Below are 17,551 nucleotides of genomic sequence, written 5' to 3'. Positions count from 1 at the left end.
AGCCCATTAGCCCCACTGAGACAGTTGCCTCAGGTGACAGGGTGGGGACAGCTGTGAGGAGCAGCAGATCTGGAAAAAGAGGAGTGTTCTTACATGCACTGGCTGCCTTTGCCATTCTCCTTTCATCTGTGGATAGGAGCTGCCGTCACCATCCCAGTCACCCCCTGAGAAGGAAAGCCCTCTGCCACTCAGAAACAGCTGCCCACCCACTGAGACTCAACTCCTCCTCATCGGCTCTGAAGGCTCCTGAGGAGCATGCCTTTCTGCCCCAACCTGCTCCTTTCTGGCCATTTTTCTCCTCCTCTGCCTTCAGCACACTGGGGCCTCCCTGGGTTATCTCCAGTCACCTCAGGTGGTGGTGGTAGAGGAGAAGGTCAGGGCACCATTTTGCTTCATGCAACAAAATGTCTTGGGCCAGGTTTGAGGATGTGTGTACCCATCTGAAGCTGGGAACAGGTGACCTATGAAGCCTACAGCCAAGATCTGTATAGTTAAATCAGAAACACCAACACAGTGGTCTTTGGACGTCCAGTGTTTTCATTCCTGTCCTTTCTTTCTGATATCCTCTCTCTCTCTCCGCCTCCCGGTTTACTTCACCCATCGCTCTTCAGCTTAGGGTCCTGCCTCTTTCATACACCTTTTTATTTTCAGCCAGAGTGGGGGCTGACTTCCCTGCCATTTTCCAGAGGAAAATTACTCTTCTCTCACATGTTATTTGCCCCACAAGGAAAGAGATAGGCAAATGTGCAGAGATTTTCCAGAGAATGCTCATCGGTTTTATATTGTTCCTCTTATTACTTATGGAATGGTAGCTCAATCACCCATTATTTCAGCAAAGTTCAGCCAATGAACAGCACTTTACATTTTTTTCATGAAACTTACATCTCATCTTTCCTCCACCAAGGTGCTCAGGGTGGCATACACATAGAATTATCCCACCAGTCCTATGAGGTAGGCTAGCTTAAGGGACAGAACACCAGGTTTACTTGAGGCCTGTGCAAGCATTTGAGCCCAAAACTTTCCAGTCCTACGTTCTATGCAACATTGTTCCTGTTGAATTCTTACCACTGATGCAATAAGTGTAAGCACGATAATTCTGCTCTGACTTTACTTCTGTATAGTTTCTCTTGAAGGTCTGTGTTTGCACAGTTGATGAAAAACTAGTTGGGCTTTTTTTTCTTTTGTAAAACAGCAACAATATTCTGCTTATTTATGGATGTGTATTCAATTTCACATGCAGGTTTAAGGAGGAAGTGTATACAAATGTGTAGACCTCTTTTGCATGAAGCAGAAAGGCTTCGTGCTTTAAAATGACAGCCCTTGCTGAGTTAGCTTCATCTGCTTTGTTTTTAAAATTGAGCAAAACAGCTGAAATCTGAGTCCCTTTGCACACCACTCCTTGCAACCAAGATTGGTTTAGCTGCCGTTTGCTTCCTTCTGTTTTGTACAACTGCTTATGAAAGTATTGTTGTAACCCAGGGGATCACAAATTATTTGTGCCCAGGGCCACATTCAGAAAGTTAAGAAATCATCATGGGCACACAAAATACCCATTTCACAGAATGGGGGGGGGGGGGGCTGGCAGCTTTCAGACCCCAACAGGCAAAAAAACCACCCTGCACCCTCCAAAAACTCATAAAACACAAACCAAAAAGCAGGCACCCCTTCAAAGCCAAATAACAAAAAGTTTTTAAAACCTCATTTAAAATAAAATAATTGGGAGGGGAGTGGGCTTTGGTGTGTATCCAAGAGGTATGTCTGATTATGATTATCCCAGCTGTAACTCAACCATTTCATTTTACTTTATTAAAAAGAAGCATTGTGAAGTGTTGCTTAGGTCTGATTTCCAGAGATGCTACCGTGTCTTACTATAAGATACCTTTCGGTCTAGTATAAAATTTAATAAGTACAGCTTTTGCTAGGGTTCATCTCCATGGGGTGGGGGGTTTGTAAATGATCCAAGTCACAGACTTGGAGGAGCTTTCCTGATCTGAGATTACCATACTACAATTAAAGTATCCCAAATAGATCTTATTTCAACTCAATAGGAGCCCCTCAAGGAAGCCTCTCTAAGCTATCAGTTCCATTTGCAGGCTGCTCTTATAGTAGGAAACCCTTCTTTATGTTCATTCTAATGTACATCCCTGCAGTTCAAAATCATTCCCTCTCTCTATCCTCAGGCAATGAGGTTTATTATTTCTTCATTCTCATCTCATGTACAGTGGTACCTCGGGTTAAGTACTTAATTTGTTCCGGAGGTCCGTACTTAACCTGAAACTGTTCTTAACCTGAAGCACCACTTTAGCTAATGGGGCCTCCTGCTGCCGCCGCGCAGGCAGATTTCTGTTCTCATCCTGAAGCAAAGTTCTTAACCTGAAGCACTATTTCTGGGTTAGCGGAGTCTGTAACCTGAAGCGTATGCAACCCGAGGTACCACTGTAATGTGTTCAGTTCTGGGCACCATACTTTAGCATGTAGACAAACAGGAAGGTGTTCAGAGGAAGGGGGGGAAAGGCAGCCAGTGAAATGGAAAACAAGATTGGAAGGAAGTAGGGAAGTGGGCAAATTCAACCTGGAAAAGAGAAAGCAGAGCAATTGAGGAGGCGACTGTCACAGAGAATAGGGGGTAAATTCATTCTCCAACCAACCAACCAACTAACCAACCAACCAACCAACCAACCAACCAACCAAGAAGTTGTTAAAATTAAAACAAATCTGGCTGTTGAGAACTATTACTGGTACACACACACACACATTTGTTGTTGAATATATTTCGCTATGGTGACCTGCGACAAGTATTTTATCTATTATGCAGCTGGCTGTAGTATGTCCGTAGCGTGTAAATGTAGAGTATGCTACTGTGAAACTCTGAAATGGTAGAGATGGTCAACAAACATGAGCAAATGTTGTCAATTCCTTTCCCACATGTATCTGTTCAATGTCCAAAGTGACATTAAGTAAATACTGACAATAATGACCATTAAGTGACAGGCCACATTCACTGGTTTATCTCTGCATTTCTAGGAATTCATCAGATGTCTGCTGCGTTGTTAGCATTCTGGGCTGATGGTTGACAACTTCCATCATTTTGGACATTCACTGGAATATGTGCACAAGATGACCAAATATCTAATCACCTTCAGTGCCAACGGAAATGCTCTTAAATCTATAGTAGCCTGTACATTTAAAACATTCAGTTGTCTTACCTGCTGACAATCCTTTGGGGTGGACATGATTCAGTACTTGCAATGCCGAAGTTGCTTCAGGTAGTTAAGGCATTATTGCTTTCCCCCTTCTCTTGTGGAGGCAGCTGTTTCTGTTTTAACCAAAGCAGCCTTCCAAGTGACCCTACCCATTTTAAAAAAAAAATTTTTTTTTAAACGACAGCCACCTAACACCAACATAAGCACCTGCTGAAAAAGGAAACCAAGCACTGCTTCCAGGGTATGAGTAGGAGGAACCCAGTCAAATAAATGTATATCCAAATAATAGGGAAATATTTCTGTTGCAGTATCTAAAGCAGTTATGGGGCATATGACTATCAAAACCTGGCTACTTACACACACACACACACACACACACACACACACACACACACACCATACAAACCTGAAAACACTTCACACAACTTCAAAGCAATTTCACAGAGAAGATAAGAACACCCGGGCCTCTTGTGCCCTGACCCAGCAAATATAGTTCTCTCTGAATAATTATGTTATGTTATGTTATAAAAATAGTTGGACTATTACCTTTCTGGAGAGGGAACATTTACCATGATCAGCCCTAGTGGATAGGCAAAATGCAGTATTTTGCTTACTTTTTCTTTCAGAAGCCATAACTCTGCCACATCTCCTGAAGCAACCTTGAATCCATGCAGACATTCTGAGGTGAGTTCTCCCACCACAGAATAACTTGGTTAGATGTATCATTTTGATGAGGAAACTTTTTTTTTATAGCACATCTCACAGAGAAGGCAAAAGTGGTTATCTGTACCCATTTTCAATTGTATAATATTGATGCTGTGTTGTCTGGATACAGGCATAAGCCTTAGTGGGAAAACAATGTTTTGCCATTGACTTTAGTAGAGAGCAGACCATTCTCACTAGATTAAGATCTGTATCATAAGTGTAATACACATTTCAGCTGTCATATTTCTAAATATTTCAATTGCTCTTACTTAGACAATCTATGACTGTTTTCTTTTCTGTTTTAACAATCTTGTGTATTTTGTATTACAGTGGTACCTCGGGTTAAGAATTTAATTCGTTCCGGAGGTCTGTTCTTAACCTGAAACTGTTCTTAACCTGAAGCACCACTTTAGCTAATGGGGCCTCCTGCTGCCGCTGCGCCGCCGCCCCTGCGCGATTTCTGTTCTCATCCTGAAGCAAAGTTCTTAACCCGAAGTAATATTTCTGGGTTAGTGGAGTCTGTAACCTGAAGCGTATGTAACCTGAGGTACCACTGTATGTCATTTTTTATTTGTGGCTAAAGGTAAAGGTACACCTGACCATTAGGTCCAGTCATGGATGACTCTGGGGTTGCACGCTCATCTTGCTCTGTAGGCTGAGGGAGCAGGTGTTTGTCTGCAGACAGCTTCTGGGTCATGTGGTCAGCATGACTAAGCCACTTCTGGCGAAACCAGAGCAGTGCACGGAAACACCATTTACCTTCCCGCCGGAGTGGTATCTATTTATCTACTTGCAGTTTGACGTGCTTTCAAACTGCTAGGTTGGCAGGAGCAGGGACCGAGCAACGGGAACTCACCCCGTCGCAGGGATTCGAACCACCGACCTTCTGATTGACAAGCCCTAGGCTCTGTGGTTTAGACCACAGCACCACTCGCGTCTTCATGATTTGTAGCTAGTGGACCCTTAATAACATTATCTTCCCTGAGGGAAATTGCTCTGCACTGCAGACTACATTGGGTGTCAGACTGTGGGGTAACACTACAGAGGAAGGAAATTCTCAACCATTTAGTTTATTATTACAGAACCTGTGAAAAAAAATGTAAGTGATGTTTGTTTGCTTTGTTTTTTGAGGAGAGTGATGCAGCAATTCTGATTATGTCATCTTGGGAGTTCCCTAATGAAAGAAGGGTGAGCTAAGAATTGCAGTCACAGCGGATTACTACATAAATTAGTTGATTCACTCTGTCAAGTGTGCTCCCCCCTCAAAGTTTATCTGCCTTAACCCACTGGAATTTGCTACTACACGTTTCACAACATATGAATTTGTCTCTTAAGAAACTTTTATCTGATGTGGAATGTAAACCAGGTCTGATTTTGAGTCAATATCCTTTCCTTCCTTCCTGTTCCTGCTCTACAATGCTTGCTCCATATGTAAACAAGTAGTGTTTATAATAGTTTCTGGAAATGCCCTTCTTCTCCAATATCCAAAGAGTCTAAGATCATCATTTCTTCCTGCAATGGAGTTGAGCTTACCTCCTTGTTCTCTGCCCCTACAATTGGGAAAGGAGCTAAGGCATTCAGGGGAGGGGAAACTTGACACATGGTTGCCATTATTTATTTATTATTTAAGGTATTTATGCATCACTTAATCATTAATGTTTCTAAGCAGTGCACATACAATTACAATAAATAAATAAATAAACCACATGAAGAGTAAGAGTAGTAGGAAATGCACGATGAAGCCAAACACTGCCTTAAGATGCCTGCTGAAATAAGGACGTATTTTTCATGTGTCTGAAACTCCACAAGGAGGGGGCTGTCTAATCTCAGTTAGGGAGAGTTCCACAGGCTTAGACCTGCTACACTGCATACATGGCTAGTAGTAATTGCAAATTTTGAATGCAGAGTAGCAGCCTGTGGTTATTCTGTTTTTTTGAATAGGGAATCCTATTTGTTGTTGTTGTTTATGAAACACTTCCCATAACCCGGTGAAGTGATTTACAGTAGAATAAAAGCATATGCATAGCAACAGCCTTTTTAAAAACAGCTAAAACGTTTGTATATATGACAATTAAAAATAACAACAAATATAACACAGATAATGTGAAACGAAAAAGGAAAAATATTTCTATGATCTGAAGAGAAACTAGAGAATAGATAATATAAATCTAATACATATAGCAACTGGGGTAAAATTCTGCAGTCAGGTGCACCAAGATGCTATTTTTTTATGGGGGCAGGGGAGAATTGCATGTGTTCTAATGTCCTCTTATTATAAGTTGTTGCATATGTGTGAAGGACTTGTTTGCTCATAGCTGTAATATGAAACACCTTTCAAGTAATATGCAGGAAAATAAGATGTTATCTTTTATTGCCAAATCATCAGTGTTCTCACCACATCTGAAAGTATTCTGAATCAGGATACCTTGGTGTATTTGTATTATATTTTCATGGGAGAAATAAATGTTTAATGTTTTTCTGAAATCCTACCGGGAAGCCTTTGGGAAGAGGTAAAACTAGGCTTTATTCCACTCGGATCCAAGAGCCAGTTTGGCATCCCATCCCATGCGCTTTTGCATACACGCACAAGGTGAAGCTACTTTTCTGTCATGTCTCAGCCAGTAGAGCCCTTATCAGAGGGTGGACACGAGACCCTGACCTTATACCGAGTCCTAGGTCAGCCTCCATCTGGGGTACTGCAACAAGGCAAGGGAAAGGGCCATCTGCACCCAAGGTGAGTTCCGCCTCAAACTTTGGGGCTGAATTGGATCCCAAACCCAAGGCAAATGCAGTACTATTGTAAAGACTAGATGGAAACCTGGCCCACCTGGAGATTGCAGGAAAGGATTCCTCCGGTGTAAAGTAAAGTACTTCCCCTCAGAAATAATACACTCCTCCCAAGGAGACCTCTGGTATGAAGGGGGTTGATAGGAGTCAGCTGAGGTTCGGGTTTGTTACAGTAGCTTCAGCTACTGTCTGACTCTTGTGAACTCTTCTAGCTTGGATCCTGACCTTGAACTGCTCTGATGTTGCCTCCTGCCTTTTGCAAGCTCAGCTTGCTTGGACTCTGGCCCTGGATGCTGCTCTGTCTGCTTGCCCCATGGGTATTGTTGCTGGTAAGTCCCCTGTTTACTAAAGAGCCTAGTGTGAGCAGGACACCTTCTTTTATTTACAGGGTGATGGGTGATTATGCAGTAGTTCTGCCTCCAGAACCTGCAGCCTCATCCTGTGATGCCATCTGTGTTTCCCTCCCTCCTCCAAGCTCCATAGCTTGGAGCTCCATAGCTCCAAGCTCTCATCACCTTCTAATGATGTTCCGTGCTCACTCCTTCCTGCACCGTGTAATCAATATGTCTCTAGGTCAATATGTGCATAGGTCACAGGTGGAGCACCTGTGTAGTAGGCCACCTCCAATCATCCTACTCCTCTTTGTCTTTAGGGCTGATGAGTTAAAGGCCAACAACCCCTGGAGGGCCACAGGTTCATCACTACTTCCCTGGGAATGGCTACAATATGAGTCCACCTGTACTACTTTACTGCTCCTCTGTGTCAGATAACTGTGGAACGAGTGTACTTTTTTATCTCCTGCCTGAAATTCATCGTAAGACAGAATTTGTGCTTTCCAGGATTAATAATTACTTTCAAAGATGTTTTTGAGGAATATCTAAATGAAAGAGTTGTACGATTGCTGTCATGAGAAAATCTTGTAAAAAATATTCTACAGATATTGCTAACCATGAAACAAGGGGTTTTGATGCAAAGCCCACTATACTCTGTAGAATGGATTATACTCTTACTTCAGCCACTAGAGGGATCTCCAAGAATACGGTTTACTAGTGTATCTGAAAGGAAGCTTCCGAATGTCATCAACATTTGCATTATCTAAGGAGCTGCTACATCACGAAGCGGGTTGTGTGGGGCTCCATTTCCCCTGCTTCTCTACTTAAGTGTTCTCAGAAAGTCATGGAATGTATTTTTGCTATAGAAAAGGTACCAGCATAGGTCTTCATGACTAGACTCTTTCATAAGGAGAACCTACAGAAGTCAAATATTTTTGCAAGTTAGATAGCAGGTGTCTTTTGAGAGTTGCAGGATTTGTTTTGATTATTGTTTGTGGGTGCCAGACACCTACATAACCCCTAGATCTAACTCATGTTAAAATATAAACCAGACTAGCTTCCTGTGTTCAGGTAATCACCTGGGTGATGGGCCATTAAGAGAACCAAAGAAAGGGGTCTCTGTGCCAGACTGAAAATGGGAGGGGCCCTTCCTTCAGCTCTTTGTGAGAAGGACAAAAGCCAGAGTTTTAGAGGCGAGTTGGCAGTAATGTGACCTAGAAGTAAAGCTGCAAGCTGGAAAATCAAAGAGACAGAGCACAATGTTTGATTTCCGCTTGAATTCAAGGCTGTGGCTATGGGAGAAACGAGACCCTTTGGGGTGTTAATGCTGTGAACCCCTCCATTGTAGGCTCAGGTTGCATATATGTGCAAATAAGCCATATATCCTAAAGACACCACAGTCCCTGCTGTGCCTTTTTCTCAGGAGAAAATATGAAACCTGGGTAAAGCACTTGGATCCCCTGGGATCTCGCACTGCTCAGAGATTGGGGTGGTATGCAACACTATATTACTGTGTTATGGAGAAGAGTTCCCAGATAAAGGCATTATAAGATAGTAAGAGGCTTCTCTCCTTCATGGGAGATTTTACTTTCTTGGGTTCCATGATCACTGCAGATGGTGACAGCAGTCATGAAATTAAAAGACACCTGCTTCTTGGGAGAAAAGCAATGACAAACCTAGACAGCATCTTAAAAAGCAGAGACATCACCTTGCCATTTAGTTAAAGCTATGGTTTTCCCAGTAGTGATGTATGGAAGTGAGAGCTGGACCATAAAGAAAGCTGTTCGCCAAAGAATTGATGCTTTTGAATTATGGTGCTGGAGGAGACTCTTGAGAGTCCAGTGGACTACAAGAAGATAAAACCTATCCATTCTTAAGCGAATCAGCCCTGAGTGCTCACTGGAAGGACAGATCCTGAAGCTGAGGTTCCAATACTTTGGCCACCTCATGAGAAGAGAAGACTCCCTGGAAAAGACCCTGATGTTGGGAAAGATGGAAGGCACAAGGAGAAGGGGACGACAGAGGACGAGATGGTTGGACAGTGTTCTCAAAGCTACCAACATGAGTTTGACCAAGCTGCGGGAGGCAGTGGAAGACAGGAGTGCCTGGCATGCTCTGGTCCATGAGGTCACGAAGAGTCGGACACGACTAAACAACAACAAAAGAGGCTTCTGCTATAGTACGAGTGGGAAGATTTTGATTCTACACCAGTTTCACTGTGGGATCCCCATATTGCTAGATGAAGTGCTTCTCTGAAAAATTCTACAGGAAAACCAATTGTGTGTCATGTTTTGATTAGGGTAACCCAAATTTATAGCTTGGTAAATTTAGCCACTTCACGACAAAGTTCTGCTATACCTTTGTTTTTTTCCCTTTGCCACCACTGTTTGCATTGGGAGGTTCATGTGACATGATTTCTAGTTTAGCTTCCTACAATCATTTGGCATTCCTTTTGTCCAGACATTTATTGATGTTTGCAGACTTTTCTCTCTCTCACGGCTTCTCTCGTTACAAATCGACTTATGGCATTAGCATTCTTCATCGTGACTTGCAACAAAGAAGCTTAGTGTATGTGTTTTCAGGAAGTGATAGTGTTCTCTTGGTGTACAATAGCAATGAAGAAATAAAAATTCCTGCAGTGCAGCCTCTAGCGTACACTGTATATTAGCAATCACCTGAATTACCTACACTACAGACATAAGATGTCACATACAATTTGCTTCCCGGTGCCTGATCTGGTTTCGGCTGCCTGATCTACTTTCAGTCGTAGGAATCCTCAGAACAATGGCCTTCTGCTTGTGTGGAGGAAGGAATTAAATGTTGTGCTATTTATGTCATGCAGGAGAAATCAATAAGCAAGTGCAAGGTTGTATTTCCCCCTGCCCCATCCACCAGGGCAACCGCTAGAGACTCGGTCCCGCGGCCAGGCCTGTATCCAAATCAGGCTGGATCAAAATAATCTGTCTTCCTGAAATGTCTTCTGCTACCCTACTACAGCTCTCTCCATGATGCCACCTGGCATAAGGTATAATGCATTTCCCTCCAAATCCATTAAATTCTATTCCTGCCTCACCTTACAACCATAGTCTATGAATGCTTAGGCTATAAAAATACACTCTGGGGTTTTTGTTTGTTTGTTTCAGAAGGGTATTGACTGGCAAACAATACACCTCTGGACAGCTTAGCCTCCATTCTTTGACATACCACAATGTTAAAAGTGGATTATTAGGTAAAGGTAAAGGGACCCCTGACCATTAGGTCCAGTTGTGACCGACTCTGGGGTTGCGCGCTCATCTCGCTTTATTGGCCAAGGGTCATGTGGCGTACAGCTTCCAGGTCATGTGGCCAGCATGATTAAGCCACTTCTGGCGAACCAGAGCAGCGCATGGAAACACCGTTTACCTTCCCGCCGGAGCGGTACCTATTTATTTAATTGCACTTTGACATGCTTTTGAACTGTTAGGTTGGCAGGAGCAGGGACTGGGCAATGGGAGCTCACCCTGTTGCGGGGATTCGAACCGCTGACCTTCTGATCGGCAAGTCCTAGGCTCTGTGATTTAACCCACAGCACCACCTGCGTCCCTAAAAGTGGATTATTAGGGATGACCAAAATTCAAAGCCATGCACTCCTACCTGTGATCCACAGAAATCAAAAGAATTTGGGTTTCACATCAACATATTTAGAATATTTCTAGTTTGGCTCACTTAAAATTAAGGTGTAGTCCTAAGAACAGTTAATCCAGAGTAACTTCCACTGGAATTACTTCAAAATAAATGTCATTATTAGTATTGTCAATAATCCCAAAGCACATTTTTTCTGGAGATCTGGTAACTTCTCAAGTGGCCTTTTCTGAAATACCTTTGCATGGGAGCCAATACCAATTACTGCATAACTAAGTAAACATACTATGGTGGAGGAGGAAACTCAGCAACACAAAAACTATTTGTTAAGAAAGGCTCTAGGCACAAGTTTGGCTCTCTTTCTCTTATCTTCAAAGCCTTTTGTCTTGCCTCCCCCAAGTCAGACTTGCTCTGTAAACTTTGAGTACATAACAATTATGTTTTCTTTATTTCTTCAGAAGCTTAAAACATTTGAAAACCTGTTCGTTTAGAAGTCATACATTAGGAATGCTTTCCTTTAAAAAGGTGTGATACTCAAAGGAAGCAACAGTCCATAAAGTCTATGGAGAAAATTTTGATTGAATAAAAAAAATGTATCTGGTTGGCCACTCTGGTGAAGAAAGGCATTTTTGATCCAGCAGTTCCTTCCATCAGTGGAATAGGGAGGGAGTGGTTTTCACCAAATCCCCCTCTCCTTTACATCTGCCCAAACCCCTCACTGAAAAATCTGCCCCAGATTGGAGAACCCTGTGGAACAGCTAGGAGGTAAGGTGTTGTATTTTATATTTAACTTGGCTTTAATTTAATTTAATTTGGCTTTACTTTCATACTGATTTTAGTTGTCTCATGAGCCACCTTGAATATTGATGTAACTGAAAGGCGGGATTATAAATGTTCTAAAAAACAAAAATGGACATTAGCCACCATCTACACTAGCAACTTTAGGTATACTAAACTACTAGACGCAGGTGGCACTGTGGTAAACCACTGAGCCTCTTGGGCTTGCCGATCAGAAGGTCAGCGGTTCAAATCCCTGCGACGGGGTGAGCTCCTGTTGCTCTGTCCCAGCTCCTGCCAACCTAGCAGTTCGAAAGCATGCCAATGCAAGTAGATAAATAGGCACCGCTGCTGTGGGAAGGTAAACGGCATTTCTGTGCGCTCCAGTTTCCATCACGGTGTCCCGTTGCACCAGAAGTGGTTTAGTCATGCTAGCCACATGACCCGGAAAGCTGTCTGTGGACAAACACTGGCTCCCTCAGCCTGAAAGCGAGATGAGCACCACAACCCCACAGTTGCCTTTGACTGGACTTACCGTAACCATCCAGAGGTCCTTTACCCTTTTTTTACCTACTAAACTACTAGTAATTCAATGTGTGTAAGCCAATGTTTCCTGGAAAGAAGCACGGGTGCACCCTACCTTGACCACCTTGCAATACTAAGGTGGGTTCAACCCCACACATGCACTAAAATGATAAAGAAATGCTTAAGGGCCCTTCAAATGAAGCAGAAGAAAATGGAAGTCTCTCTTGTAAAGGAAGATTATTTTTTTTAGAAACTGGAGGACAGATTTCACCACAACCCACTGCCAGCTTCATCACAGGTGAAAGATGGAAAGTTGGGGCAATAATAGTCTTCTTTAAGCATTTTGAATGTATATCCATGGTCAGGGCATGGGGCCACTGAGTGTCTCCATTTCCTCTGCCACCCAGTGGTTTCCACTCAAAGTATTCTTGGCCAAACATGCTTACAGCCCTCTCTGCAACAGAGAATCCTACACAGTCATGGTTTCTGATCATGAGAAGAACTGTAAGCACATTCCACTGAATCCTTTGACCAGTCTCCTTCAGATTTTCCCACACAATGCAAGAAGTCAGGTGTGGAGGGGGCAGCTCGCTTAGTCCCACACCTCCACATATTCAGAACACATGGATAGGAGGGCTGGCACAATACAGTATTACGCAGGTGACTGCATTTTGTCTTTACTGAGCCGCCCTGCGTGGCACTCTGCTGCAACGTGATTATGTTTCCCATTTTTCCCAAACATGTCCCTGGATGTTCCAAGGTTGGGCCCCTTCTTTTGACATCTACCTCAATTAAAGTTCATGGGGCAGTGTCTTCACTTGTCAAAGTGATGAATGGCTGCCTTGCATTTTTCTCACCATTGCACCTTAAGCATGTTTTGGTTTGTTTTCACTTTAGATCATTTTTTACCCACTCTGTGTTCCAAAGAGTAATCCTAAAGTGAGTTAAATTCACAATGAAAACACATAATTCATAAGAAAACAGCAGAATGATAAAATAATAGAGGGCCACTTTGCTCTTCTTTCTTCACTCCACCCTAACTGGCATTTGGACTGCCTGTTCCTGATCCCTTCACCTCCCATGGGTGAAACTTATTACCTTGGCATGCTGTCAGGGCACTAGTCTTGGACAACTTCTTTCTGCCAAACTGGAGTTTTCTGGGAATTTCTTGGCCCATGCCCTGGAGCGAGCTCACCCTTGATCTCCAAAACTATTAAATCTGTCCTTGCCAACCTACTTCCTCACATCCAGTGGAACAGGAGTGCATCTGTAGCAATGGTGAGAATTTCTGGAGGATAAAAAATTAATAGTGTAGATCCAAGAGGGTGAGGTTTCAGAAATGTGGACTACAAACAAGGAACTAGAATTGCATCATTACGTGTATAATCTAGCTTGCCGGCAATAATGTCTCTCATTGTTGGCGATAGGCAGTGTTATGAGTCATCCTCAGCCTAATGGTTGACAAGGCAGTAACAGGTGTAAGACACGAATGGTGTCATCTTAACAACAATAAAATAAAAGTGTAGATTGCACTGCAGTGATTGGACTGCAGCAATCTCTCAGCAGAGATTTTTTCAGTTATTTGGATTCTTAGACTGCAAAACTGTGTATAGTTAATCTAAAGTCCCATTTAAGTCAGCAGCACCTGCTTCCAATTGAAAATAGGTGGATCATACTATTAGAATAAAGTAAGTATAAAACAGAAACAGTCTGCATGTTTATTGGTGGACTGCAGTCAGTCACTTTGCCTCATTTGTAAAGGCAGTGGAGATGCAGGGACATAAGGGCTGACTATCCATGAATTTGCTTCCCTCTGGAGGTCAAGGAATTTGGATGGATTAGTATAAACTGATGCAGCAAGTTTATCTGTTCGGCATTCATCTCTTTGGCTTCCTCTGCCTCTTCACAAGCACCGGTCCAGTCATCCTACACATTTGTCATGGATTTAACCAAGATCCTCCTCTGTGGTCTCTTCTGTCCTTTCATGCTTTTCACATTAATCAACACCTCTTCCCTTCTCTGTCTTCCACGCAGAGTCCAAAGATGCAGCTCTTTTGCCTTATCTCCCCCCCCCCCCCGTCATGCAAAATCATGAATGGAATAATAGGGCAGATTTCCAATTTGGCATTGCTGTTGAATATAGTTTTTTCCAAAGAAGCATACCATGCCAGCAATTTTACAACATATAACTAATTCTTATTAAACTTTAGTATAACATGGAAGCCAATTTCAGTACAGTGGCACCTCGAGTTACAAACGCCTCAGGTTACAAACGTTTCAGGTTACAAACTCCACTAACCTGGAAGAGTGTTGAGAACTTTGCCCCAGGATGAGAATGGAAATCGTGTGCTGGCGGCACAGCAGCAAGAGGCCCCATTAGTGAAAGCACGCCTCTAGTTAAGAACAGTTTCAGGTTAAGAACGGACCTCCGGAACAAATTAAGTTCGTCAGTAGAGGCACCACTGTATTGGACAGAGGAAGTTGATTTTAAATCTGTCTCAGTACAGGATAAAGGGCTAGCTATCATGACATCAGTAGACCAATTCCTTTCTTTGCCTTCTCTCCTATTTGCTCACAATGGCAAGGTGAGCTGTGCTGAAGATGGGATGGGCAGCGAAATGGACAAGTTTGACGATGAAGCCAAATTATTTGGGATGCTGAAAACACAAGCAAATTCTGAAGAGCTCTGAAAGGATCTGTCCAAACTGGATAAATGGGGGACAACAAGGCAAATGAGAATCAGTACCAAGTGTAAACTGGTGCAAATTTGGGCTTAAACCCTTCTGCCAAGTTCACATACAAATTTAAGAGGGTCTCAACTTGTGGTGACTAACCAGAAAATAGATCTTAGGATCATGGTGGGTAGCTAAATAACAGTAGCAACTAAGTATAGGAACAGGGAAAGCTGCTGATCTGATTCAGCAGTAGTGCTCTTATGTTCCTGCTTAAATATTCCTACCATTTGGTGAGCATCTCCCTGTTATAATCCTAAAGTTGCAGCCCAACCCTATGCAAGTGTTATGAGAAATAAATACCACTGTGTTTTTAGATAACGTCTGTGTAAAATTTCAGACACAGTAAATTTTGATTTGTTGCATTTTAGCCGTGTTTAAGAAACTTCTGTCTGAAGCAGGCCATCCTCCCTACTGGCTAATGGAAGGGCTGGCCCTGGGTGGTGAAAGTGGGTGCCTAAGACCCTAAGATAAGTGAAGTGCAATTCTGTGCTGCAAGGCTGTTGGGGAGAATTGAGTGCTAGAAGTAGGAGGAACTGAGACACGGTGAGGGGTTAATGCTAGTGAAAAGCACTTCCTCTTGTGCAAGATTGAGCACCTGGTTTTCACCAATCCCTCTACCTGCTGCAGTCCTCCTGTGTTTCCCGGAAAGCTGCCCTTAAGGACTAGATCAGGGGTAGGCAACCTAAGGCCCGTGGGCTGGATGCGGCCCAATCACCTTCTCAATCCAGCCTGCGGACGGTCCGGGAATCAGCGTATTTTTACATGAGTAGAATGTGTGCTTTTATTTTAAATGCATCTCTGGGTTATTTGTGAGGCATAGGAATTCGTTCATTCCCCCCCCCCCCCCAAAAAATATATAGTCTGGCCTCACACATGGTCTGAGGGATGGTGGACTGGCCCACAGCTGAAAAAGGTTGCTGACCCCTGGACTAGATCCCTGCTCCAATAGTATGGGATATGCTCCGTAGGACTGCTATAATTAGCAAGCAATCAGTGAAAACTAGGTGTCTTCCCTTGCAAGAGCAGAAATGCTTTCCTCAAGCAGGAAGCTACCACTGAATAAAGCCCAGTGCTTTTTAAAAGAAAAAGGTGCCAGTACTCACCACGAAGTTGTTACAGTAAGTGCCACACTTATAACATTTGAAAAAATAAAAGGTGCCGGTACTGTGTACTCTTGAGTACCCACAGAAAACAGCACTGGTAAAGCCCCTATTCATTCAGAATAACCAGCCAAATCTCTGCCTGTAAGCTGCAGATTTTAGAAGCCAGAACTTTCTCTGTCTGGCAGATGCTTTTCTGTCTTGGAGCGCAGTGTTCTAACCATGCCTCAGAAGCCAGAACACTGTCTTCTGGAGGTCACAAATAATGCCTTACACACTCCCTGCACATTTTTGCCTTTGTTTGCTCTTATTTTCAGAATGATTCCAATAGTTGTTGGGAAACCTTGTCCATAATTTCACTTTATAATGATCATTTCCCTGACACTTGGCTAACTTTTCCAAGTCCCCAGTTAAAATGGTAGTACTTTTACTACAGTACACACAGAAACCACTGACAGGGTTTTGAATGTTTTCCAAACACCTATGAAACAAGCAAAGACAGGGAAAGAGGACAAAACTTCCTGCATCTTCCTCCTCCCACAGACTGCAGCACCCTTTTCAACTTCTGCCCAGTTACGAAGCCACCATCCCCTCCTATTCTACTCTTGCTTTCATATCCCTGCTTTCATTTTTGCCCCATTCCTATGCCACCCCCTTCCTTCTTTTCTGCAGCCTCCCTTTGCACCCATTTTCACCTTCTTGCTCCATCCCTTTTCCTTTGACACTTTTAGAAGACATCTGAAGGCAGCCCTGTATCAAGGTTTTTAATGCCTGATGTTTTTATTATGTTTTTAGATATGCTGTAAGCCACCCAGAGTGGCTGTGGAAACCCAGCCAGATGGGCGGGGTATAAATAATAAAATTATTATTATTATTATTCCTTCCTCCTCTTTCCTTTTCTCAACTTTCTTGTTGTATGCTGATCACCCCCATTTCCATGCCTTCTCCTCTCTCCTATTCTGCAGCTCCCTTTGCACACCCACCCTAGGATGATATATGGTACTGTCTTTCCAAGATGAATAGATTCTTATGAGCAAGCCTGTCAGTTTCTTTGTTCAGTTAGAGAAGGTTAAGTTCAGTTGATGGATGTTGTTCATGTATGGGTGTGTGCCTGTAATAAAATATATGTTCCAAACTACTGTGTTGAATCTGGAACTTCCTGTTGAAGACAACACACGGTGCTAGGAGTGAACTACATTGTGTGAAGGATCTCTGCAGTTGCTTTTAAACCACCACTTTCACCCTCTCAGCGTTCCTTCCTTCTTGTTTCCATACCACAGCCACAGCTGATGTGCAACCTGTCTTCTCTTTTACTCACCCCTGCATTGACTTTGTGCAAATCCAGGGCACTACAAATTCTCCACTGGGAGTTGTTGTTGTCATTTATTGAATTTACGTTGTTGTTACCCTAATCAAAACATGACACACAATTGGTTTTTCTGTAGAATTTTTCAGAGAAGCACTTCATCTAGCAATATGGGGATCCCACAGTGAAACTGGTGTAGAATCAAAATCTTCCCACTGTCACTATAGCAAAGCCTCTTTTGTTGTTGTTTAGTTGTGTCCAACTCTTCGGGACCTCATGGACCAGAGCATGCCAGGCACTCCTGTCTTCCACTGCTTCCCGCAGCTTGGTCAAACTCATGCTGGTAGCTTCGAGAACACTGTCCAACCATCTTGTCCTCTGTCGTCCCGTTCTCCTTGTGCCCTCAATCTTTCCCAACACCATGGTGTTTTCCAGGAAGTCTTCTCATGAGGTAGCCAAA

General features: G+C 43.1%; 2 protein-coding genes across 2 annotated transcripts in view; one reads left to right on the top strand and one right to left on the bottom strand.

Annotated features, from left to right (window-relative positions):
• The window catches only part of TRPM5 (transient receptor potential cation channel subfamily M member 5), a 49,033-nt gene extending 45,742 nt beyond the window's left edge, over nucleotides 1-3,291 (bottom strand). The window contains exon 1 of the mRNA XM_080998572.1: nucleotides 3,207-3,291. Coding sequence (XP_080854698.1) covers nucleotides 3,207-3,233 — 27 coding nt within the window. The 5' untranslated portion in view covers nucleotides 3,234-3,291. The remainder of the gene's footprint in view (nucleotides 1-3,206) is intronic.
• Nucleotides 1-17,551, top strand: part of KCNQ1 (potassium voltage-gated channel subfamily Q member 1) — a 329,348-nt gene that overhangs the window by 19,296 nt on the left and 292,501 nt on the right. The window contains exon 2 of the mRNA XM_080998779.1: nucleotides 3,830-3,887. The gene's annotated coding sequence lies outside the window, so the exon portion shown is untranslated. The remainder of the gene's footprint in view (nucleotides 1-3,829; nucleotides 3,888-17,551) is intronic.

This window comes from Podarcis pityusensis (genome assembly GCF_964106645.2).
Source record: "Podarcis pityusensis genome assembly, chromosome: 1".
Classification (NCBI taxonomy): Eukaryota; Metazoa; Chordata; class Lepidosauria; order Squamata; family Lacertidae; genus Podarcis; species Podarcis pityusensis.
This window is presented reverse-complemented; position numbering and strand designations above follow the sequence as displayed.